This window comes from Ranitomeya imitator, chromosome 8 (assembly GCF_032444005.1).
Source record: "Ranitomeya imitator isolate aRanImi1 chromosome 8, aRanImi1.pri, whole genome shotgun sequence".
Classification (NCBI taxonomy): Eukaryota; Metazoa; Chordata; class Amphibia; order Anura; family Dendrobatidae; genus Ranitomeya; species Ranitomeya imitator.
The window spans coordinates 170,736,491-170,764,275 of NC_091289.1; the positions used below are offsets into that span (position 1 = coordinate 170,736,491).

At 41.8% G+C, this 27,785-nt stretch overlaps 1 protein-coding gene across 6 annotated transcripts in view; it reads left to right on the top strand.

Moving 5' to 3' along the window:
* The window catches only part of RABGAP1L (RAB GTPase activating protein 1 like), a 304,875-nt gene that overhangs the window by 219,743 nt on the left and 57,347 nt on the right, over nucleotides 1-27,785 (top strand). For 5 of the 6 annotated variants that reach the window (XM_069737819.1, XM_069737817.1, XM_069737820.1 and 2 more), the window contains 2 exons: nucleotides 3,758-3,799; nucleotides 27,349-27,477. In XM_069737819.1, coding sequence (XP_069593920.1) covers nucleotides 3,758-3,799; nucleotides 27,349-27,477 — 171 coding nt within the window. Of the gene's footprint in view, nucleotides 1-3,757; nucleotides 3,800-17,991; nucleotides 18,611-27,348; nucleotides 27,478-27,785 lie in introns of those variants that run through there. The other variant, XM_069737822.1, reaches the window with a different exon arrangement.

Genomic DNA, 27,785 nt, shown 5'->3' on the forward strand with positions numbered 1-27,785 from the left:
ATACACACAGTGATGTCACAGTACAGGGATAATACACACAGTGATGTCACAGTACAGGGATAATAGACACAATGATGTCACAGTACAGGGATAATACACACAATGATGTCACAGTACAGGGATAATACACACAGTGATGTCACAGTACAGGGATAATAGACACAATGATGTCACAGTACAGGGATAATACACACAATGATGTCACAGTACAGAGATAAACCACACAGTGATGGCACAGTACAGGGATAAATCACACAGTGATGTCACAGTACAGGGATAAAGCACACAGTGATGTCACAGTACAGAGATAATAAACACAGTGATGTCACAGTACAGGGATAATAAACACAGTGATGTCACAGTACAGGGATAAATCACACAGTGATGTCACAGTACAGGGATAATACACACAATGATGTCACAGTACAGGGATAATACACACAGTGATGTCACAGTACAGGGATAATAGACACAGTGATGTCACAGTACAGGGATAATAGACACAGTGATGTCACAGTACAGGGATAATATACACAATGATGTCACAGTACAGGGATAATAAACACAGTGATGTCACAGTACAGGGATAATACACACAGTGATGTCACAGTACAGGGATAATACACACAGTGATGTCACAGTACAGGTATAATAAACACAGTGATGTCACAGTACAGGGATAATAGACACAGTGATGTCACAGTACAGGGATAATAGACACAGTGATGTCACAGTACAGAGATAATATACACAGTGATGTCACAGTACAGGGATAATACACACAATGATGTCACAGTACAGGGATAATACACACAGTGATGTCACAGTACAGGGATAATAGACACAGTGATGTCACAGTACAGGGATAATAGACACAGTGATGTCACAGTACAGGGATAATATACACAATGATGTCACAGTACAGGGATAATAAACACAGTGATGTCACAGTACAGGGATAATACACACAGTGATGTCACAGTACAGGGATAATACACACAGTGATGTCACAGTACAGGGATAATACACACAGTGATGTCACAGTACAGGGATAATACACACAGTGATGTCACAGTACAGGCATAATAGACACAGTGATGTCACAGTACAGGCATAATAGACACAGTGATGTGACAGTACAGTGATGTCACAGTACAGAGATAATATACACAGTGATGTCACAGTACAGAGATAATACACACAGTGATGTCACAGTACAGGGATAATAGACACAGTGATGTCACAGTACAGGCATAATAGACACAGTGATGTCACAGTACAGTGATGTCACAGTACAGAGATAATATACACAGTGATGTCACAGTACAGAGATAATATACACAGTGATGTCACAGTACAGAGATAATACACACAGTGATGTCACAGTACAGGCATAATAGACACAGTGATGTCACAGTACAGTGATGTCACAGTACAGAGATAATATACACAGTGATGTCACAGTACAGAGATAATACACACAATGATGTCACAGTACAGGGATAATACACACAGTGATGTCACAGTACAGGGATAATACACACAGTGATGTCACAGTACAGGGATAATACACACAGTGATGTCACAGTACAGAGATAATAGACACAGTGATGTCACAGTACAGAGATAATACACACAGTGATGTCACAGTACAGAGATAATATACACAGTGATGTCACAGTACATTGATAATACACACAGTGATGTCACAGTACAGGGATAATACACACAGTGATGTCACAGTACAGGCATAATAAACACAATGATGTCACAGTACAGAGATAATATACACAGTGATGTCACAGTACAGGGATAATAGACACCGTCATGTCACAGTACAGAGATAATATACACAGTGATGTCACAGTACAGAGATAATACACACAGTAATGTCACAGTACAGGGATAATACACACAGTGATGTCACAGTACAGGCATAATAAACACAATGATGTCACAGTACAGAGATAATATACACAGTGATGTCACAGTACAGAGATAATATACACAGTGATGTCACAGTACATTGATAATACACACAGTGATGTCACAGTACAGGGATAATAAACACAGTGATGTCACAGTACAGGGATAATACACACAGTGATGTCACAGTACAGGGATAATACACACAGTGATGTCACAGTACAGAGATAATATACACAGTGATGTCACAGTACAGGGATAACACACACAGTGATGTCACAGTACAGGCATAATAAACACAGTGATGTCACAGTACAGGGATTAAGCACACATTGATGTCACAGTACAGGGATAATACACACAGTGATGTCACAGTACAGGGATAATATACACAGTGATGTCACAGTACAGGGATAATATACACAGTGATGTCACAGTACAGGGATAATATACACAGTGATGTCACAGTACAGGGATAATACACACAGTGATGTCACAGTACAGGGATAATAAACACAGTGATGTCACAGTACAGGCATAATAAACACAGTGATGTCACAGTACAGGGATTAAGCACACATTGATGTCACAGTACAGGGATAATACACACAGTGATGTCACAGTACAGGGATAATATACACAGTGATGTCACAGTACAGGGATAATACACACAGTGATGTCACAGTACAGGGATAATACACACAGTGATGTCACAGTACAGAGATAATATACACAGTGATGTCACAGTACAGGGATAATACACACAGTGATGTCACAGTACAGGGATAATACACACAGTGATGTCACAGTACAGAGATAATATACACAGTGATGTCACAGTACAGGGATAATACACACATTGATGTCACAGTACAGGGATAATACACACAGTGATGTCACAGTACAGGGATAATATACACAGTGATGTCACAGTACAGGGATAAATCACAGAGTGATGTCACATAAGTCATCATACACACAGAGATGTGGAATTATTGGCAGTAAATACATGGTGATGTCACAGTAATGAGATAACAATTGTGAGGCAAAAAATAACAACAAACCGTTGTGGTGAGCGCTGTCTCAATTTAGCCTGAGGATCAGATGGATTTTGAAATGTTGCTGTGTTTAGTAAATGTTCTTTGTTTTTCTCCACCTCGCCGTCCTTGTCTTCATCTATAGCCACCCATACTATTACATTGGTATACTCTTCATGCTGCCTCCACAAATGCATTTTGCTTACAAAAAACAAGAATAAAGAGTGATGGAAAAGTCACTTGTACCCCAAAAAGGTGCTCATGAAAACTTCAAATTGTCCCAACAAAAAACCCTCGCTCATCTTTGTCAATCTAAATAATAAGTATTACAAAAAAACTGTTATTTGTCTATCATAGTACACAATCCAAACTTAGAAAAAAATGTTCAATTACGCAATGTTTATTTATTGAAAGGTTTAAAAAGTAGTGAAACCTCCCACCTTAACCCTACGGACCTGCAGAATAAAGTGAGCATTTCATTTTTACTGCAAAGTGAACACTGCAAAAAGTGAGCCTGAATTATAGTCACACAATTGTGCAGGTTTATTTCCATTTCACCCTCAAATTAATTTTGTTTATGGGAAAATAAAAAATATTACCGTTCTGGTTCTTGAAAGATCAGGATGAAATAAAAGAAATCTCGTGGCTGAATTTGCACCTGTACTAACTTCCATGCACGGGCGATCTTGTATAATGATGGTGTGCAGACATATATGCAGGGTCGTGATCACTTCCATGTATGACTGATGGCGGCGACTTTGCGATTCTCATTAACCCTTTCTTCCTCTTCGTAGGGTCTGACGATCATCTTCCAGGTGGCACTGGCACTTTTGAAGGTATGTAACATTGGGATAAATGACCAGCTTGTAGTCCTGGTGTAATAACAGCGTCCTATGTAACTTATCACATATGCTAGTCTACATGATCCCAACTTTCTAAACGGACGGACGTAAAACACTACGGAGATTGGTGTCCGAACCGTCCGAGGGTCTCCTGACTCATACTCGGCAGCTTCATCTATACCTATGAGGCTGTGGAGTGGGGTCAGGGGATCTGCGTGTTCTACAGACTTCTGGATTCCCTTTTATGCCTCCTTCCACCCCCAGGTAACTTGGACAAATACCTCCGCTGGTTTTACTGACTGCGTTGCATTGCACAATGTTGCATCTCTCCCAATCCAGAGGATTAATGAATCCGGTTGATTTATTTATTGTTTAGCTCCATCGCTCCTGGCCTTAAATACATTACAAATGCAAAGTATGGAAAACTTGGCCACCACTTTCCCCTTATTCAGCACTCTACCTTCCTGCATCAGTAAGTCCAATATGTACAATTAGCGGCTTATTTCCTCCTCTGGAGCCGCCGGACCCCAGGGGTGTACCTTACTGCGAGATGAGTCTGCTTGTATGGGGGGAGATAAGTTATGTCTTTGCGGACGATGAGGAAGGAGCAGAAAAGGAAATATTACATTTATTAACCTATGTGGTGCATAAATAATAATAACCATTTCATTTATATTCCAAAGCACTTTGCGATTAAGCGGTGACATGTGCAGACAATAAAAATAACACAAAGTAACACAGAGTCTTACAATCTATAAGATACGGCGTATACCACAACTACATACTTATAAGATTAGTGGAGAAGCTCTGGTGTACACCTATTTACTTTTTTTTAGCTGATATTCATCGGGAGTCAATCATCTATTGGGGCTTGGTACATACAGGTAAAGCGCCATGGAATAAATGGCGCTATAACAGTAAATAATAATAATACCGTCATATCTATTGTCCTCCATGTCTCCTACAGTAACTCAACACCAAGAAAAACTAGTCACAGAACTATCAAAACACTTAGACCATTTACTTATGAACTATTTTTACAATCCAAAGAGTTTAGAAATAAGGAGTAAAACAGATGGAACATAAAAGAAAACTGGTGTATTTCCTAAAATACAGGATCTCTAGTCTAGCCTTTATACTAAATGCTTATTTGGTCTTCCAGAACTAAAGCAAAAAAAGTGCCAGGACCTGATAAATCACTTCAACATAATTACATACGGAGAAATTACTTACCCATAGTAAGGAGGTAGATTTAGAATAATTGTCAGTCTGTGGCTTGTTAGATAACCAGACTGATGAGGAGCTCTCATTAAAGGTAACAGTACCATGTTACCAGCTGTGGGTGTTTCCCTGCAGTCTGATTGGACAATGTCAGGGCCACACCCCCAAACTGGTAACACCCAGGAGGAATAACCGAGGAGCGGTACAGTGTAGAAGATTCCGTTCTGTTCTGACGGGATAGTTATAACTGTGGCCGATCAGAGGATACTGATGGGTCGCAGCGGTCATGTGACATAATGATCACAGGGGTTGGGCAGAGTGATGCGATTGGAGAAATGGCAACAGTCCGGTATACAATTTGTATTCCTTTTCTATTTCATGATGCTAATTGAATCTGTTAATAAGGGGTCCAGTATAGGACAACTCCTGTTACGTATCCCTGCCATTCTTCTTCTTCAAAGCTGTTTATATGATTTTTTTACACAGAGATATCACCTCACATACCCTTTTTGGAAATGTATTCTTTAAATCCTCTCCGAATGAGTGAGGATTGGGTTTATTCTTCTGGTTATTAGAGGGATTACATCCCGGGCTCTGACAGTAAATGATGTGTTTTCCCGTATGACCGTGGAGCTCAGTGCAGCTATTTTATATTAGATCCAGTCTCTTGGGGAAACCGACCTCTAATTACCTCTGATGAAGAAAATAGAGGAGCTCCGGCATCAAGACCATGTCGGGGAGCAGGTGGAGTTTCCTGCTTCACCTTCACTTTAATAACTAATAAAGGCTAGAGCAGCGGATACACATGTATCTCAGTAGAGCAAATAAAATTAGGACGGGGTTATTGCATGATCAGTTCTTCCTCTGCCACCATGCCAGACTAAGGGGCTTGTCACACAGGCGTTCTGTAAGGCCTTTATCTAGCTGAGGGATCTGCAAAAATATCACATGTCCGTCAGAGCTTAGTGGTTCTGAATGCTGTCCCGTATCTTCTCTCAGTGTTAGAGATAGCAGGAGGGACTGGTACGAGGATCAGCAGTGGAGAGCGGATAACAGGGCCAGCTGCAGGTGTTCGTGGGCCCCGGGCAAGAGAGTCTCAGTGGGCCCCGTTAACCCATACCACGATTCATGATGCACTGATAAACAGATATAGTACAATGCCAAAGATTCCACTAGTGTCTTACATTACTTGAGTGATATCTAAATTCTACAATAGTTTAGAAATGGGCGAATCCTCACAGCGCACAGTGCGTGCACTGGGGGGATTCAAAAGTCTGCAGACATACAGAGTGACACACAGAGTCCTCCATACAGTATTATGGGCACCACATAGTGCTCCATACAGTATTATGGGCACCACATAATCCTCCATACAGTATTATGGGCACCACATAATCCTCCATACAGTATTATGGGCAACACATAATCCTCCATACAGTATTATGGGCACCACATAGTGCTCCATACAGTATTATGGGCACCACATAGTGCTCCATACAGTATTATGGGCACCACATAGTGCTCCATACAGTATTATGGGCACCACATAGTGCTCCATACAGTATTATGGGCACCACATAGTGCTCCATACAGTATTATGGGCACCACATAGTGCTCCATACAGTATTATGGGCACCACATAGTGCTCCATACAGTATTATGGGCACCACATATTGCTCGATACAGTATTATGGGCACCACATAGTGCTCCAAACAGTATTATGGGCACCACATAGTGCTCCAAACAGTATTATGGGCACCACATAGTGCTCCATACAGTATTATGGGCACCACATAATCCTCCATACAGTATTATGGGCACCACATAATCCTCCATACAGTATTATGGGCAACACATAATCCTCCATACAGTATTATGGGCACCACATAGTGCTCCATACAGTATTATGGGCACCACATAGTGCTCCATACAGTATTATGGGCACCACATATTGCTCGATACAGTATTATGGGCACCACATAGTGCTCCAAACAGTATTATGGGCACCACATAGTGCTCCATACAGTATTATGGGCACCACATAATCCTCCATACAGTATTATGGGCACCACATAATCCTCCATACAGTATTATGGGCAACACATAATCCTCCATACAGTATTATGGGCACCACATAGTGCTCCATACAGTATTATGGGAACCACATATTGCTCGATACAGTATTATGGGCACCACATATTGCTCGATACAGTATTATGGGCACCACATAGTGCTCCAAACAGTATTATGGGCACCACATAGTGCTCCATGCAGTATTATGGGCACCGCATAGTGCTCCATACAGTATTATGGGCACCGCATAGTGCTCCATACAGTATTATGGGCACCGCATAGTGCTCCAAACAGTATTATGGGCACCACATAGTGCTCCAAACAGTATTATGGGCACCACATAGTGCTCCAAACAGTATTATGGGCACCACATAGTGCTCCATACAGTATTATGGGCACCACATAGTGCTCCAAACAGTATTATGGGTACCACATAGTGCTCCAAACAGTACTATGGGCACCACATAATCCTTCATACAGTTTTATGTGCACAGCATAGTCGTCCATACAGTATTATGGGCACCACAGATTCCCTCATATAGTATTATTGGCACCACATAGTGCTCCAAACTTTATTATGGGCACCACATAGTGCTCCAAACAGTATTATGGGCACCACAGATTCCCTCATATAGTATTATGGGCACCACATAGTGCTCCAAACTTTATTATGGGCACCACATAGTGCTCCAAACAGTATTATGGGCACCACATAATCCTTCATACAGTTTTACATGTACAGCATAGTCCTCCATACAGTATTGTGGGCACCACATAGCCCTCCATACAGTATAATAAGCCCCACCTAGTGCTCCGGACAGTATAATGGGCCCCATACATTGTTCCATTCATAAAAATTAGATAATCAAATACTCACCTCTCCCCGTTCCCTGCTGCTACGGTCTCAGTTGTTACGGTCACCTCAGTGTCTTCTGACTTTCTGAACAGAGGGCGCGCTGTAGTGACTTCATTGCCCCCTCTACACTTCGATGTCACAGAGAGTCAGAAGATGGTGAGGAGACTGGATTAACAATGAGATGTGAGTATTTGAAACAGTTTAAGGTGCGGGGCCGATGCCAGCGGTTTCTGTCCTGATGAAGAGGTGCTGCACAACGTCGAAACGCGTTAACCCTGTTTTCCTTATAAATTTTTATCTGTTGGAAACCATTGTGGATTCAGCAGGAGTGACATCTCCCTCCCGATTGTTTCGCACTGTTTGGTCCTTCTAGTGACCGATGTCCTTGCAGCAGCTGACATCTATTTCATGACAGTTTCATGTTGCTGTGTAGCAACTATATAAGGTGAGTGGATCGTTTTCCTTGTCACCTTTTTGTTACCAGTTAAGACCCTATTGCGCTTTCTTTCTTCCCAGTTTCGTTGTTTGCATTTTCCATAATAGTGCCCCTCTGTGCCTCCATATGATAATAGTGCCCCTCCATAAGGTCATAGTGCCCCTCTGTGCCTCCATACAGTAATAGTGCCCCTCTGTGCCTCCATACGATAATAGTGCCCCTCTGTGCATCCATACGATAATAGTGCCCCTCTGTGCCTCCATACGATGATAGTGCCCCTCCATACGATAATAGTGCCCCTCTGTGCCTCCATACGATAATAGTGCCCCTCTGTGCCTCTATACGATAATAGTGCCCTTCTGTGCCTCCATACGAAAATAGTGCCCTTCCATGCGGTAATAGTGCCCCTCCGTGCCTCCATACGGTAATAGTGCCCCTCCGTGCCTCCATACGGTAATTGTGCCCCTCCGTGCCTCCATACGGTAATTGTGCCCCTCTGTGCATCTTTATGGTAATAGTGCCTATCTGTGCCTCCATACGAAAATAGTGCCCTTCCATGCAGTAATAGTGCCCCTCCGTGCCTCCATACGGTAATTGTGCCCCTCTGTGCCTCTTTATGGTAATAGTGCCTCTCCGTACCTCCATACGGTGATAGTGCCCCTGCATGCCTCCATACAGTAATAGTGCCCCTCTGTGCCTCCATACGATAATAGTGCCCCTCTGCGCCTCCATACCATAATAGTGCCCCTCTGTGCCTCCATACCATAATAGTGCCCCTCTGTGCCTCTATACAATAATAGTGCCCCTCTGTGCCTCTATACAATAATAGTGCCCCTCTGTGCCTTCATACGATAATAGTGCCCCTCTGTGCCTCCATACGATAAGTGCCCCTCTGTGCCTCCATACGATAATGGTGCCCCTCTGTGCCTCCATACGATAATAGTGCCCCTCTGTGCCTCTTTATGGTAATAGTGCCTCTATACAGTAATAGTTCCCCTCTGTGCCTACATGCGGTAATAATGCCCCTCTATGCATACATATAGCCTCAAAAAAAGATCTGCAGTCAGTTTGGGTCTAGCAAAATGGACATGTGAATTCAGCCTTATGTAGAGTCAGTTCCATGATTTCGTTACTGAAGCTCTCGGCGCAGGTATGTCTGTAAACCGGAGCCTTGTGCTATGGCTCCAAAATAGGTTGTTGTATGTCAGTGCATGGTGGGGAGCAGGAAGAATAAATCATCCTGTCTCTGGCTCTAGTAATTACTCCCTAGGCAGAAGAAAACCTGCAAAGACATATATGAGATCAATAAAGACCAGGATCTGCACTGCCATATCACAGGGGTCCGGAAACTCTGATTTCTTATATTTATGGCTTCTTCAAATGCAATGGTTGAGTTTAGGTCAAAACCACAATCTCACTACACTTTGCCGCAGTTCCATAAAACTGCAACTCCAAGGGTACCCATGAAAAATCCATTGTGTGAACATAGCCTTACATGTGGCAATTGTTAAATGAAGCCTTTCATGTATAAAAAAAAAAATAAAACTTGTGGCCAATTGTTGCATTCACACCAGGGGTGCAGGTATCACATCTGTAACAATAATTCTACAGCAGAAAATCCAAATAGAATTATGGCTGCAAATTTTGTGCCGTATTTGTGGCAGATTATTGTTCTAAATTTCACATGACATTGAAGCCTCTGTTGACTCCACACTTAAAACCCCCAATATATTCAGAAAACGCTGCAGAAAAATTCAGCGCGTAAATATAAACCACAAATGTGTTTTAGATTGTATTCCCTCCCGTAGGATTACATGGCTTTACATTTTTGCAGTGAAGTTTTCAGCTAAGAAAACATATCACATGAAAATCTCCCCTTAGGATACGGTCACTTACAGGTGCTTCTTACAAAATTAGAATATCATCAAAAAGTTAATTTATTTCAGGTCTTCAATACAGAAAGTGAAACTCATATGTTATATAGAGTCATTACACACAGAGTGATCTATTTCAAGTGTTTATTTATGTTAATGTTGATCATTATGGCTTACAGCCAATGAAAAGCCAGAAGTCATCATCTCAGTAAATTAGAATACTTTATAACACCAGCTTGAAAAATCATTTTAAAATCCGAAATGTTGGCCTACTGAAATGTATGTTCAGTAAATGCACTCAATACTTGGTCGGGGCTCCTTCTGCATCAGTTACTGCGTCAATGTGGCGTGGCATGGAGGCGATCAGCCTGTGGCACTGCTGAGGGGTTATGGAAGCCCAGGTTGCTTTGATAGCATCCTTCAGCTCGTCTGCATTGTTGGGTCTGGTGTCTCTCATCTTCCTCTTGACAATACCCGGTTAAGGTCAAGCGAGTTTTCTGGAAAATCAAGCACAGCGATACTGTTGTATGTAAACCAGGTATTGGTGCTTTTGGCAGTGTGGACAGGGGCCAAGTCCTGCTGGAGAATGAAATGTCCATCTCCAAAAAGCTTGTCGGCAGAGGGAAGCATGAAGTGCTCTAAAATTTCCTGGTAGACGGCTGCACTGACTTTGGTCTTGATAAAACACAGTGGACCTACACCAGCAGATGACATGGCTCCCCAAACCATCATTGATGGTGGAAACTTCACACTAGACCTCCAGCAGCTTGGATTGTGGCCTCCACTCTTCCTCCAGACTCTGGGACCTTGATTTCCAAATGAAATGCAAAATTTAATTTAATCTGAAAACAACACCTTGTTGTTTTGACCACTGATAACAGTCCAGTTCTTTTTCTAATTGGCCCAGGTAAGACCCTTCTGGCGTTGTCTATTGGTCATGAGTAGCTGACACAAGGAATGTGACACTTGTAGCCCATGTCCTGGATACGACTGTGTGTGGTGGCTCTTGAAGCAATGACTCCAGCAGCAGTCCGCTCCTTGTGAATCTACACCAAATTTTTACATGGCCTTAACAAGGTTGTAGTTATCCCGGTTGCTTGTGCACCTTTTTCTACCACACTTTTTCCTTCCACTCAACGTCCCATTAATATACTTGGATACAGCCCTCTGTGAACAGCCGGCTTCTTTAGCAATGACCTTTTGTGGCTTCCCCTCCTTGTGGAGTGTGTCAATGACTGCCTTCTGGACATTTGTCAAGTCAGCAGTCTTCCCCATGATTGTGGAGCTACTGAAACAGAATAAGGGACCTTTTTAAACACTTAGGAAGCCTTTTCAGGTGTTTTTGCTAATTATTCTAATTTACTGAGATAATAACTTTTGGGTTTTCATTGGCTGTAAGCCATAATCATCAACATTAACAGAAATATATCAGAATTAACACTTGAAATTGATCACTCTGTTTTTAATGACTCTATATAATATAGTTTCACTTTTTGTATTGAAGAAATGAAATTAACTTTTTGATAATAATTTTCTGAGAAGCACGTGAATATAAAGCCGTACATGGTTTTATTCCAGATTCCTGTGGTTTTGCAGTGTTTTTGTTTTTTCATGCCGTGCTGAAACACATTTATTTATCTATTTCACTTCTGAAAAAGTCACGGCCATTAATTGCATTGCAAAACCACGACGGGTTGCAGTCAAACCCCATAAGGTCTTCTGATGTGATTTTGAGTCTGCCTTAGAGCACGGGCACACAGTATCTTTAAGACGCCAGTGGAACTGTCACATTTTCTAAGTTAAAAGCACTTCAGCAAATTGCCAGCGGTAATTTCAATGAAACATTTTCTCAGCCATTTTGGAGATGGCTTAGACGGTGATGTCTTTGCACTACACTTTTAAGTATATAGAACAGTGAACAGGTCACTTCTTTCAATCACTACAAGTTTCTGAATCCTGACGCAATAAAAAAAAAAAAGTAACAAGAGACTGAACAATGCGCACAGCAAGTTGTTTTTACATTGCTTAGCATTATGTCCTTTTTTTGCAGAGGTTTTTCCAGCAGAATCCGCCTGAGAAATATGTTGTATACATACCCTTAACAAAAAAAAAATCTCATGTAGATATTATTATTATAGCACCATTTATTCCACGGTTCTTTACATGTGAAAAGGGGTATACCTAATTTAAAAAAGAGTACAGTAATCTTGAACAATAGAAGTCAGCGACTGGTATAGAAGGAGAGAGGACCCTGCCCACGAGGGCTCACAGTCTACAAGGGATGGGTGAGGATACAGTAGGCGAGGGTGGAGCTGGTCATGCAGTGGTTTGGTCTTTTCGGTGGTTACTGCAGGTTGTAGGCTTGTCGAAAAAGGTGGGTCTTCAGGTTCCTTTTGAAGGTTTCCACTGTAGGCGAAAGTCTGATATGTTACGGTAGAGAGTTCAAGAGTTGGGGGGGATACGTGGGAGAAATCTTGTATGTGATTGTGGGAAGAGGAGATAAGAGGGGAGTAGGGAAGGAGATCTTGTGAGGTAAGGTGTAGGTAAGTGCCGGGAGACGAGGTCACAGATGTATGGGGGAGACAGGTTGTGGATGGCTTTGTATGTCATAGTTAGGGTTTGAACTGGGGTTTCTGGGTAATGGAGAGCCAGTGAAGGGATTGACAGAGCGGAGTGGCCGCGGAATAGCGGGGGACAGGTGGATTAGTCGGGCAGCAGAGTTTAGGATCGATTGGAGGGGTGTGAGCGTGTTAGGAGGGAGGCCACATAGGAGGTTACAGTAGTCAAGGCAGGTGATGATGAGGGCATGGACTACGGTTTTTGCAGATTTTTGATTAAGGAGTGTGCGGATCCGGGAGATATTCTTGAGTAGTAGTTGGCAGGAAGTGGAAAGGGCTTGGATATGTGGTTTGAAGGAAAGATCAGAGTCCAGGGTTATCCCGAGGCAGCGAGCTTGTGGGACTGGGGAACATGAGCAGCCATTTACTGTAATGGATAGGTACGTTGGGGGGGTCAAGTGAGATGGGGGAAAGATGATGAATTCTGTTGTGTCCATATTAACCCCTTCTTGACCTCCGCCGTACTATTACAGCGGGGGTTGGGTCCCCTGCTTTCATGTGATTCACCCGCCACTATTAACCAGTTAAATGCCACTGTCAAACGCTGACAGCGGCATTTAACCGGCGCTTCCGGACGTGCGGCCGGAAATGATCGTGGCGCCGACCCCCGTCACATGATCGGGGTCGGCGATGCGTCAGGATGGTAAGCATAGAGGTCCTTGAGACCTCTATGGTTACTGATGCCGGCCTGCTGTAAGCGCCACCCTGTGGTCAGTGCTCATAGCAAGCCTTCATTTCAGCTACATAGCAGCGATCATCAGATCCCTGCTATGTAGCAGAGCCGATCCAGTTGTGCCAACTTCTAGCCTCCCATGGAGGCTATTGAAGCATGGCAAAAGTTTTAAAAAAATGTTTTAAAAAATATGAAAAAAATAAAAAAAAATATAAAAGTTTAAATCACCCCCCTTTCGCCCCATTCAAAATAAAACAATAAAAAAAAAATCAAACCTACACAAATTTGGTATCGCCGCGTTCAGAATCGCCCGATCTGTTAATAAAAAAGAAAGGATTAATCTGATCGCTAAACAGCGTAGGGAGAAAAACATTTGAAACACCAGAATTACGTTTTTTTGGTCGCCGCGACATTGCATTAAAATGTAATAACGGGCAATCAAAAGAACGTATCTGCATCAAAATGGTATCATTAAAAACGCCAGCTCGGCACACAAAAAATAAGCCCTCACCCGACCCCAGATCACAAAAAATGTTTTTTTTTTTAGCAAAGTTTGGATTTTTTTTTTACCACTTAAATAAAACGTAACCTAGACATGTTTGGTGTCTATGAACTCATAATGACCTGGAGAATCCAAATGGCAGGTCAGTTTTAGCATTTAGTGAACCTAGCAAAAAAGCCAAGCACAAAAACAAGTGTGGGATTGCACTTTTTTTGCAATTTCACCGCACTTGAAATTTTTTTCCCGTTTTCTAGTACACGACATGCTAAAACCAATAATGTCTTTGAAAAGTGCTACTTGTCCCGCAAAAAACAAGCCCTCACATGGCCATATTGACAGAAAAATAAAAAAGTTATGGCTCTGGGAAGGAGGGGAGCGAACAACGAGAGCGCAAAAACAGAAAAGGGCAAGGTCTTGAAGGGGTTAAGTTTTAGAAATTTAGCGGAGAAGAAGGATGAAATAGCGGACAGATATTGTGGGATTCTGGTTAGTAGGGAGGTGATATCTGGTCCAGAGAGGTAAATCTGTTTGTTATCAGCATAGAGGTGATACTGAAAGCCGTGAGATTCTTTGATCTGTCCCAATCCGAAGGTGTAAATGGAGAAAAGCAGGGGATCTAGTACTGAACCTTGCAGTACACTGACAGATAGGGGGCGCGGTGAGGAGGTTTTGTGTTAGTGGGAGACGCTGAATGTCCGGTCTGTTAGGTATGACGAGATCCAAGATAGGACCAAATCTGTGATGCCAAGGGATGAGAGGGTCTGTAATAATAGGGAACGGTCCACTGTGTCAAAGGCAGCTGACAGGTCGAGGGGGACAAGGACAGAGTAGTGTCTCAATTTCAGTGGAGTGATGTGGCCGGAAGCCAGATTGTAAGCAGTCGAAGGAGGAGCAGGAGGAGAGGTGGGAGGATAATTCAAGGTGGACGTGGTGTTCCATTAGTTTTGAGGCATAGGGGAAAAGTGATATGGTGGCGATAGCTAGACACGGAGGATGAGTCAAGGGACGGCTTTTAGAGGATAGGTGTGATTGAGGCATGTTTGAAGCAAGAGGGGAAAACGCCAGTTGTTAGTGATAGGTTGAAGAGATTGGTTAGGGTTGGGATGAACACTGGTGAGGTTTGGGATGAGTGGGAAGGGTTCGGGTCGAGTACACAGGTGGTGAGATGTGATCTTGAGAGTAGTGCAGAAAGTTGATCTTCTATAATGGTGGAGAAGCTGATTTTGGCGGAGGAGGGCCATGTAGTTATGTGGAGGGTTTGTGGGGGGGTTGTAAGCCAAAGCTTTCTCTGATGTTGTCATTCTTCTGCTTGAAGAATGAGGCAAAGTCTTCAGCTGAGTTGAGTGGAGAGGGAGTAGGAGCTGGAGGACAGAGGAAAGTCAAGTGCTGAATAGCTGTTTAGGTTTGTGAGACAGGGAGGATATACCTAAAATGTTGCGTACTATCGTTTGTGATGCAGATTTGCCCCTCAGTTAACTGCGATGTGGTACTGTAGTATACTGCAGAAAATCTGTGTGACAACTACAATTACGCCATGTAGCCCCAGCCTGGCTTTAATTGATTTTTGCCGCATATAGAGCCAAGTTGCGAACATTTGCACAGGATTGATCCAGTCTGGACTTTCTACACTACAATGGCAATAATTGCTGCAGACTTTGCCACAGATTTAACCCCATGCGGGGTAAAAAAAAAAAATTGACGCGCTGCAGAATTTGCAGAGCAGATTTACCGAAATTGTAAGCCCAGCATGGAAAATCCGCTGCATATCAGTCCTGTGTAAATTTACACTTATGGTATTTTACAGCTACCGAATCCACAGCAGGAAAACCTCAGTGGCAGAAACCGCTGTGGATTTTCTTTCGACGTCTGTACATTAATGGACATGCTGCGAATTTCCTCTGCGCTGTGCAAATTAAATTTAGTGAAATATCATACCCAGTGCTGCTGCTGTAATACGCATGGCGAAGAAAAGACAAAGCACAATTTTGTATAGAATTAGGCTGGAAACATACCTTACTAGTGTGATGTTCCCCCCACATTAAGACATAATGATATAAATGGTGATGTGCACTCATTGAACAACTAGAGACAAAGATTGAAGTAAACTGAAACCAATAAAAGTAAGTGACCTAAGGGGATATTAAAATATAAATGCTTTATTGGTACACATTAAAATATGTTTTTGCAATAACTTACTTTGAGGAGGTCACAACAAACAATAGCACAAGTGAAAAACAAGAACGGGTTGATCCTCAGAGCAATGGGGATACTTTGATTGCTATGCCTAGAATTAAAGTATACACAGAATAGTATGGGGATTATGTATAACGTATACAACGTAAGTATAGAAAAACACTAAGAGGAAAAACCCAGCCTGCTGCTACCTATAGAAAGGCAATAAATGAAGTATACGTACACAATCATTCGTCATAAGAAAATATCAAAGTGGCAGGTGCATAGGAGATATGTATAACGTGCTAGTGCAATGCACGTACAGTGGTCCACCATGCAGTGTGATACTAATGATAATAATTTAGGCTTAGAGCATGTATATAGACAGAACAATACAAAGTCAGACACGCAATGCTCTCAAATGGCAAGGATTGAACTGTGGAAATACATGTACTGGGACAAAATTTAAATGTAGTAGATCACTTACCTATAGAAGAGGAGAAGGGGGATCACCCATCTATACCCCGACGCGCGTTTCGCTTCTTGCTTTTACGAGCATTTAATTAGTGTATACGCTATACATAATCCCCATACTATTCCGTATATACTGGCATTCTAGGCATTGCAATGAAAGTATCCCCATTTGCTTTGAGGATCAACCTGTTCTTGTTATTCACTTGTGCTATTATTTATTGTGACTTCCTCATAGTAAGTTATTGCAAAAATGTTTTTTAACGTGTACCAATAAAGGATTTATATTTTAATAAACCCGTAGTTTACTTTACTTTTGGTGGTTACAGTTTACTCCAATCTTTTTCTCTAGTTTACTGTAATACGAGGCATCTTTTCCCTTACCCTAAGGGCTCATGTAGACGAGCGTATAAGTCGGACATGTGCTATCCGATTTTTAATCGTATTGGACACAGAGCCATGTAACTACTTTTTTTCTTGGCCCAAGTGTCAGTGACAGAAAAATAGCACCACGAACTACCATCATCTGAATTTCCGGTGAGACCCTTACTCATACAAATCTGTCAGTGCGAGAGAAAAAATCGGATCCCAGACGTACCATCAGATTTTTACGGATATTTTTCTATTCTAAACCTAGGTAACTGTTGTTTTATTTGATCATGTATATGTTAACATAGTTCTGACCATACACGGGCATCACACAGACGTAAAGATTGGATACACAGATGGCACATGGATAAAAATCTGAAAATTAGAAAACAATAGTCCAAGTTTTCTGGATGAACCCGGGCGACTTTTAATACGCTCGTCTGCAGGAACCCTAAAAGTAGTAACTTGGAAAGTTTTCACCTAACTGTGGCGAGAGAGGCGGCTGCGGACTATTCCAACTCCATGAAGCGAGGCCATTGCTCTAAGCTCGGCAAACCCTGAGTATAACACTAGAGGGAGAGCTTGGATTGGATTTCAGATCTGTATGCCATGTTTGTCAGGGATTTACCTAGTGTCGCCACCCGAGGCCTGAAATCATCTGACCATATAGAAAGTCCATTATCATGGGCGTAAGCGAGCGCCCGTATATACAGGTGATTTCCCTTGGTTGATTTCTGCTTTCTAATAATTGCACAGAAGGTTTTTTCCTATTTTGCATTTTTTTATGCATTAATGTCAGACCCACTTCCTATAAAATAATGTCTTGTAGGATAAACGGAAAAGAAGAGCACTGGGATGAGCGGCGACATGGAAGGTAGAGAGAAAGGGTGTGGGCGATAAGGACTAAGGGGTTTCCTATTGGGTTGTGATGACAGCATCCTTTTCGGAGCATCCTCCCTCCGTCCATGCTTGTTCGCCTCCCTTCTACTCCCTCCTTCATTACTGATTCATGATGAGAGGCTGTAGCAGCAGCGTCTGTGGATGCAGTGATCTCATCGCTCGCTCCTGCAGCCCCACATACAGAAGCCGGGCCCTGCTCTTCCCTCTCCGCATCCACTGCTGGCTCTACGCCGTCTCCCTGCCCTCTCACAGATGCTGCTCTATTTTGTAATGGTGCCTTCACGTCTATCGTAGATACATGCACAGATGACTCTACACATGCCATGTAATGGATGTCTGGTCACGTTCCTCCTAAGGATACTTCCATGTGGCATTACCATGTTCTAGATGCCCAACACCACCATTCCACTTGCCAGAAATTCTTCCTTTAGTGTATGCGTGGGGGGGGATTCCCTTAAGGACCCCCACATGGAGGAAAGGATTCCTTCTTTTACCTCAACAGCCCCTAAGCTTTCCCCTCCCATCAAAAAGTCCCAGGACGTTCAGGATGAGAAGAGCAACTTTGTCAACGAGTACGCCTGTCGTGTCCTGGAGCTTCTGGGCATGGGGCATCGTTTGTTTGTACCCCGACTTCTGGCGGTGAGAGACTTGTTGCATCGTCATTTTTTATTTTTTTCTGGAGCAGGGTCTGCATGTTTTTCATTCTGCATGACTTTGTTGTATGTCACCGGCGTTGTCTTCTGCGCAACCCAACCCTGCCAAACGTCTTTTCTTCTCCAACTGTTGCACCCATTAGCCGATATATGGTGTATTTCCATATTGGAATGGGTTAGGCTTAATATTTGGAGGCATGCGGAGGCCTACCGGGGTTGTTTACAACAGGGTTGAGATATTGGTGATTATTTGTCATGAATGCATATCTGAATATATACATCACACCTTCTGGGCCTTCACCAAATCATAAGAATCGCCCATCACGGCCCCGTCATTATTATTATTATTTTTTTTTAAATCATTCATTGGCCTGCAATTGACAGGCATTCCTATGCTAATGCAGAAATTCCCACGTCTTCAGCCTTTGATGGGTTTCTGAGGATGAGCTGTCCTTAATGTTGGGTTTACTGCTCCACTGGAAAAACTCTCCTGAGCTGTGATTTCTATGTGGTTCATTTTACACCCATTTTTGTCACAGATCTGACTTTGCCTGACTTGCCAGGCAATGACTAATATATATATATATATATATATATATATACCATTAACATATACTTCTGCATACAAAAAAGCAAGAAAATATATATTAGAAAGTCATTTTGGTCGGGAATTCCCTCGGTTGACATCTAGACCATCCTAAATTTAGGATCCAAAAGTATATGTGAATAGGCAATGAAATGAGGTAGGAGCTCAACAATGGTAAGCTAAGGGATGAGGGTAGGGTCGGAAATCTTGTTTGGAGGTGCATATCATATATAGATTTTTTTTAGGTTTCAGTAATTGAATATTCATGTGAGATTTCATTTTGGATCCCCCTTAAAAAAAAATTTCAGTTTAACTTATAAGAATAGCGACCATGATATCTAGAAGTATGTAATAAATCAGAATAAAGGCACCATTTACGCCAGTCTGAGTGGCGGAGTATACAGAGTACAAGCTGCAGTAGTTGTGTGATTAGGAGAGTTGGTAACGGACAGTCCAATTTTATAAAGAGATGGCACATAGTGATGGGTTTTTATTGCCTTATGGTTAATGGGTTCCGACCTCTGGGACCCTCTGAGAAAGAAGGGGTCACAAAGATGGACAGGCACTGTGCCGCCTTCATTTTTTTTTTCTGCATAGTAGTGTTCAATTGCCGGCTGTGAAGGAAACTGAAACACGGCCCTAAGTGAGCAGGGCAGCTGTCGCGTGACCCGAGTTCCGCTGTGCAGGGAAAAGTTAGAAGGGGGTACAAGGCTGAATCGGACTCCTGCAATTTTAGGATCAGTAGCAGGTTAGAGCCTACTGGTCAGATCATGACAGCATACTCAAGTGATATGGATATGCTATCACGTTGCAAGAAGGGAAAACAATGCAATCTGCATATGTTATTAAGCAGATCTTAGACCTGATGAAGATGCTGAAATTATTGTAAAAATCCACATCAGTTTGGCTGTAAAATCCTATAACTCAGTCTCCACCTACCTAGCCTGTTTCACAGCTTCTCATGGTCCCTCCTCCCTGCTGAGATTCCATACTGCTAAGTACAAGCTGCAGCTATCAATCAGGCTGGGTGGGAGAACAAACACAATTAGGCTCATGAGCTAATTCATTCTTTAGCTGGATAAAAGGCTCATTTTTATGTCAGAATATACAGCCATTCTGACAATTATTTTCAAAGTAAATGCACCAGCCTTACCAGGTCTCTTCTCCATTCATTGTCAATAGGACTGCTAGAGAAAGTCCAATGCTCCTTTTTTCTCTGACAGTCCCAAAGAAAATGAATAGAGTGAATGTCAGGCATGCTGTATAGTTTTGGTCTCAAGGTTCCAGTGCTTTGATCTCTGGGTCGCTGGGGGTCCCACTGGTCAGAACCCCCAGTAATCAGCAGGTTTAGATTTTTTGATTAGGGAATAACTTGTTTTTACTGACTGTAGCAGGCAGCCAGGAATCTGAACAATATTTAATGAATGATTCTGTGGTGCTATGTAAAATCCCAAAAGTGCTTTCTGCTACATGATGAATATAGCCTAGCATGGCGGTCCCCACTGCCGGGTCTGCCAGTAAAAGGTTTGTGTTAAGAAAAAGAATGAACCTCATGTTCAACAGGTCATTGGGCTCAATTCGATAAGTGGACATGTTGATATATTTAGAAGAAGTTAGCATCCACCATTAAACATTATAAGCACTCAACATATCAAATACAGCTAAGGGAAATACAAAGGAACTTATTGGAGTCTGGCTCCTAAGGGAATAATGGACCAGATCTTGTGCAATTTGGTCTTTTAGAAGCAAAAACCAATCTGATATTTATCTCCCTCACTTATGTGTGACAGAATAATCTCCTCTTTTCTGCGGCGCTGTCGTTGCTTTCCCAGTGTAAACCTATAAGACTTGCATCAAGGCTGTCATAGACCTAAAGGGAAATTATCACCAGAAAATGATCTTTAAAATCAACCACTAAATTATGTATAATAATGAGAAATAACACAGGAAAAAGTATTGAACACGCTTACTGAAATGTATTTACTACTGTACTTCATACAAAAGGCTTTGTTGGTGATCACAGCTTCAAGACGACTCCTTATGGAGAAACTAGTCGTAGGCATTGCTCAGATGTGGTGAAGAGCGAGTGTGCTTACCACTCAAGTATCGCTAGTGCTCGAGCACCAGCCAATAAACGTGGGGATTTTCCATATATGGCAGGCAATCCCTACAGGTATTTTGGCTATCGGCCGCGAAACATGCGGGGTGGCAACTCGAGCATGGCGCTCGAGCACCCCAATCCTCACTTGAGTGGCGAGCATGCTTACTTATCACTACTCAGGTGTAATTTTGGCCCATTCGTCCACACAAACGCTCTTCACATCACATCCGTAGGCTCCTTCTATGAACTATTGGATTTAGGTCGGTGATCGGTGGGCCCATTCTAACAGCTTCAATTTCTTTGAAACCATTTGAGAGTTTCCTAGGCTTTGTCTTTGAGATCATTCTCTTGCTGAAATGTCCTCCCTCGTTTCATATTCGTATCCTGGTAGATGGCAGCAGATTTTTATCAGGAATGCCTCGGTACATTTGACCATTCATCCTTCCTTCGTTTACATGAAGTTTGTAAGTGGCGTATGCTGAAAACAGCCCCACACCATGATGTTCCCACCTCCAAGCTTCACTGTTGATATCATGTTTTGGGGGTGATATGCAGTGCCTTTTGATCTCCAAACACAGTGTTTATTATGGTATATAAAAAGTCCAATTTTGGACTCATCTGACCAGACTATATTCTCCCAGTATTTCACAGGCTTGTCTAAATATTGTTGAGCAAACATTAAACGCACTTGAACATGCTTTCTGTTCAGCGATGGAGTCTTGCGTGGTGAGCGTGCATACAGGCCATGGAGGTTTATGCATTTATTATAGTTTTCATTGAAACCATTGTACCTGCTGATTCCAGGCCTTTCTGTAGCTCTTCATAGGTGGTCCTTGGCTCTTGGACAACTCTTCTCATAATTCTTTTCATTCCTCTGTCGGAAATCTTGCAGGAAGCACCTGATCGTGTCTGGTTTATGATGAAATGATGTTCTTTCCACTTCTGAATTATGGCCCCAACAGTGCTAACTGGAACCTTTAGTAGTTTAGAAATTCTTCTGTAACCAATGCCATCAGTGTGTTTTGCAACAATAAGGTTGTGAAGGTCTTGAGCCAGCTCGCTGGATTTACCCATCATGAGATGTTCCTTGTGTGGAACCTTAGTAATGAGACACCTTTTTATAAGCCATCAGTTGAGCCAGCTGATACTAATTTTCACTAAGTGGCAGGATTGCTTTCTAATTACTGATATATTTCAGCTGGTGTCATGACCTTCCACTTTTTCCCTGTGTCATTCCTCACTATTACGCACAACTTAATTTATGGACCTCCATGGTTTGATGCCTTTGCCTGTGTGGATTGGATGGGTTGTTATTGACATCTGGTGAGAATGTCATGACAATGGCACCCTTAGAAATATATTTACTTATAAAATTGATAACGTGTTCAATACATGTTTCACGGACCCATAGACTTATATTGGCTCATTTCATTTGTGCCCAGCCCCATAGATTATAAAAGATATGTGCTGTATCCGTGAAAAAATACAGGTAGAACACTTCTGTGCAATACGGACGTCTGAATGAGGCCTTATGCTTAGAGCTTTTTTTTAGATAATTTAAAGGGATAGTATCAATTGAAATTCCTTAAAGGTGTATTCCATTGGTGATCTCTACACCTCCATGTATCACATTGTCAGCCATCAATCTGCTTAAGCTTTCCCTGGTGATCACAACCCATTGGTGTGGATTTGAGAAGACAGAAACTTAGGATAGGTCCTCTATGTCAGGTTGATGTGGGTCCGAAACCCGGTACCCCTTCTGTTCAGTTTCTTTCACCTCCACCTTTGGCCGTGATTCGAGACAAGTAACACAACTCTGTTAAGTGGGTAGTATCCATTCCTGGTACTGCAGCTCAGCTCTTATTGAAGTGAATAGTGCTATGTCCTTCCCTTTACTGCGTCCTAGAGATCAGCAGATCGATTTGTAGGAGCCAAGTCAGTAGTCCATTGCCACCAATTGGGAGTTCTGTGAACCGATTTCTACTTACCGGTATCCACGGCACCTCTTCTGATTTGTAGGCCTGACATGACATCATCGTTGTAAGGTTACGCTTGCATGACATCACGCCGGGTCTAATAAAGGGAGGTTCAAAGGGCTATCGACTGGCTGTCACGGAGTGCTAACATGGCTGTTGGACCAGGGTCCTGGGAATAGATTCACTCTTCTTTACTGTGTACATCTGGCCAACGCCAGAGATGAGAAGAATTCATCCGGGTGTAGGACCACTACTAATCTGATATTGACTGCCTACTGAAAGGATAAGTCATTAATACCCTGATCCTGGACAATTCCTTTAAAAGCAAGTCCATTGGTCAGTGGTTCAAACACGTGGGGCCTTGTTAAAGAGAACCTGTCCCATTGTACTTGCAGTGTGATCTGTGGCTAGCATGGTATAGAGGAGGAGAAGGGGAGCAGAATGATATATTGGTTTGTTAGAAAACTTCAGTACAGCTTGAATTTTGTTCATTGACATCCCTGGTCCTGGTGTTTGTGTAGAAGAGTCCAGTGGGCGGCCCTTCCAGTGATTGACAGCTATCTCTACATGCACAGTCATACAGGGGAGACAGTCAGTCACTGATTAAACTCATATTCGTACAAACACCACGGACTTCACTGACCAATCAGCCAAAAAGAGAGCTAAATAAGGACAAAGACTTATTATAAGGATATATAGCGAGCCGTACGCGTCTGTTACTGGAAGAATATATTTATCACATGATTCGAGAAGGATTTTGATGAGAGACATCTCTTAAAAAAAAAATAATGCTGCGTTCTGATTGGTTGTTATAGACAGTAAGGCTACTTTTTATATCAATAATTTTGGAGTGTGTATATACAGTGGGGCAAAAAAGTATTTAGTCAGTCAGCAATAGTGCAAGTTCCACCACTTAAAAAGATGAGAGGCGTCTGTAATTTACATCATAGGTAGACCTCAACTATGGGAGACAAACTGAGAAAAAAAAATCCAGAAAAACACATTGTCTGTTTTTTTTAACAATTTATTTGCATATTATGGTGGAAAATAAGTATTTGGTCAGAAACAAACAATCAAGATTTCTGGCTCTCACAGACCTGTAACTTCTTCTTTAAGAGTCTCCTCTTTCCTCCACTCATTACCTGTAGTAATGGCACCTGTTTAAACTTGTTATCAGTATAAAAAGACACCTGTGCACACCCTCAAACAGTGTGACTCCAAACTCCACTATGGTGAAGACCAAAGAGCTGTCAAAGGACACCAGAAACAAAATTGTAGCCCTGCACCAGGCTGGGAAGACTGAATCTGCAATAGCCAACCAGCTTGGAGTGAAGAAATCAACAGTGGGAGCAATAATTAGAAAATGGAAGACATACAAGACCACTGATAATCTCCCTCGATCTGGGGCTCCACGCAAAATCCCACCCCGTGGGGTCAGAATGATCACAAGAACGGTGAGCAAAAATCCCAGAACCACGTGGGGGGACCTAGTGAATGAACTGCAGAGAGCTGGGACCAATGTAACAAGGCCTACCATAAGTAACACACTACGCCACCATGGACTCAGATCCTGCAGTGCCAGACGTGTCCCACTGCTTAAGCCAGTACATGTCCCGGCACGTCTGAAGTTTGCTAGAGAGCATTTGAATGATCCAGAGGAGTTTTGGGAGAATGTCCTATGGTCTGATGAAACCAAACTGGAACTGTTTGGTAGAAACACAACTTGTCGTGTTTGGAGGAAAAAGAATACTGAGTTGCATCCATCAAACACCATACCTACTGTAAAGCATGGTGGTGGAAACATCATGCTTTGGGGCTGTTTCTCTGCAAAGGGGCCAGGACGACTGATCCGGGTACATGAAAGAATGAATGGGGCCATGTATCGTGAGATTTTGAGTGCAAACCTCCTTCCATCAGCAAGGGCATTGAAGATGAAACGTGGCTGGGTCTTTCAACATGACAATGATCCAAAGCACACCGCCAGGGCAACGAAGGAGTGGCTTCATAAGAAGCATTTCAAGGTCCTGGAGTGGCCTAGCCAGTCTCCAGATCTCAACCCTATAGAAAACCTTTGGAGGGAGTTGAAAGTCCGTGTTGCCAAGCGAAAAGCCAAAAACATCACTGCTCTAGAGGAGATCTGCATGGAGAAATGGGCCAACATACTAACAACAGTGTGTGGCAACCTTGTGAAGACTTACAGAAAACGTTTGACCTCTGTCATTGCCAACAAAGGATATATTACAAAGTATTGAGATGAAATTTTGTTTCTGACCAAATACTTATTTTCCACCATAATATGCAAATAAATTGTTAAAAAAACAGACAATGTGATTTTCTGGATTTTTTTTTCTCAGTTTGTCTCCCATAGTTGAGGTCTACCTATGATGTAAATTACAGACGCCTCTCATCTTTTTAAGTGGTGGAACTTGCACTATTGCTGACTGACTAAATACTTTTTTGCCCCACTGTATATATATATATATATATATATATATATATATATATATATATATATACTTTATATATATCGGCATATATATATATATATATATATATATATATATATATACGGTATACACACACACAGAAATAATAGATATATGAGGTGGTCTAATGAAGAGCCACATAAGAGGTGGCAGGGAGGAAGTGTGGGAATATTAGATGTAAGGGATGACATGATCAGGGCATGATTGATCCTGCAGAATGAAGTGCTGTGGGAAGGCAAAGACGATGAAAGGTCTGTACTGTCAAGAGAATAGACAGTCATGCACTATTTCTGGGTCTTTGGTTTATTAACCCTTTAAGGGGGGTGTATGTGTATATGTATATATTTATTTATTATTAGTAGTATTATTATTATTCATTTTTCATTCTCTCATTCCAGTAGCCCCATAACCTCTATCCTTTTCACCACATGAGGGCTTGTCTTTTGCAGGACAAGTTGTATTTAATATTTCAATTTAATTTACAATATAATGTTTAGAGAAAAAAAACAAAATAAAACCCAGTAGTTCTCCATTGTATTGGCTTCTGTTGGCACAGTGTTTACTGTGGGGTAAAGTGCTGCTGATCAGTACGATTATACCAAATTTACCGTATATCGTTTTTGCAGAGTAATATACTACACTTTGATTGCTTTACCTTTAAGTGGAATAAAATCAAAGTGACCCAAAAAACTCTATTCTGATTTCTTTTAGTTTCTTTTTACCGCATTCACCATAACCTATTTGATTAATTTAGTAACACAATATTTTAGCAGTTCTGACTTTTTATGGTCAAAGCAATATTAATGATATTTTTTTTTCAATATATATTATATTTTTTTAATATATATTATTTAGCAAATGGAAAAGGCAGGTAATTTAACCTTCCAGCTGCCTAGCTCCGCTCACGAAACTGCTTCCAAGTCCGCTCCATACACCAGCACCCTGCAAATAAGACGGGTTTTTTTTTTCACATGTATTTATGGGGAGAGGTTAAAGCATAATAATAATATGACGGTTTAGACTATTGTTTGTAACGTATGTGACTTGCGATAACTTTGTGGGTATGTGCACACGTTCAGGATCTTTCGCGTTTTTTCGCTATAAAAACGCATACATATGCATCCTATCATTTAGAATGCATTCTGCAATTTTTGTGCACATGATGCGTTTTTTTTCCGCTAAAAAAGCAGCATGTTCATTAATTTTTCGCGTTTTTCCCGCTATTTAATGCATTGCTCCGGAAAAAAAACGTGAAAAAAACACGCAAAAAACGCATGCGGATTTCTGGCAGAAATGTCCGGTTTTTGTCAGGAAATTTCTGCAAGGAATCCTGAACGTGTGCACATAGCCTAATGATTAGGGTTCAAGTGCATTGGGATCAACCTGGAACAGGTCCTAAAAGTGCCGCCATTGTTATTCTATAGGCTCATACACAATAATAGAATTTAAAGCCGTATTCCCTATTTTGTGTCATTGCATTATTTTCTGTTGAAAGTTCATGTATGGAGATAATCGGAATTTATCTGTACAGAATGGCAGGTAATCATCACAATCCTTTGTTTTTTGTTTTTTTAGACTTCCAAGGAAGATCTCTTACAGGCTGATTTTGAAGGGGCGTTAAAGTTTTTCCGGGTCCAGCTGCCAAAGCGTTACAGGGCCGAGGAGAATGCTCGGAGACTGATGGAACAGGCCTGTAATATCAAGGTAACGAACAGCCATTTTGTAATTTTTTTTTTTAATTTTTCTTAAATGACCAATGTCAATGTTTTCTTTTATTGTAGTGTATTAGTTTATACCTGGTAATGTTCTGTTACCGCTTAGTATTAAGCTAGGATGGCCAATATTACATATGGGAGAGATCCGAATCGCTTGGTGTAAAAACTGCTTTTTTTAATATGTAGTAAAAATTCTTAGCAATGATGTTATCTCTCCCATTTGTTATGGAAAGAGAAGAATCTGATCCCTCCACTATTCCACCGAATTTCAGACATGGCCAACTTGTATAAGGGGGA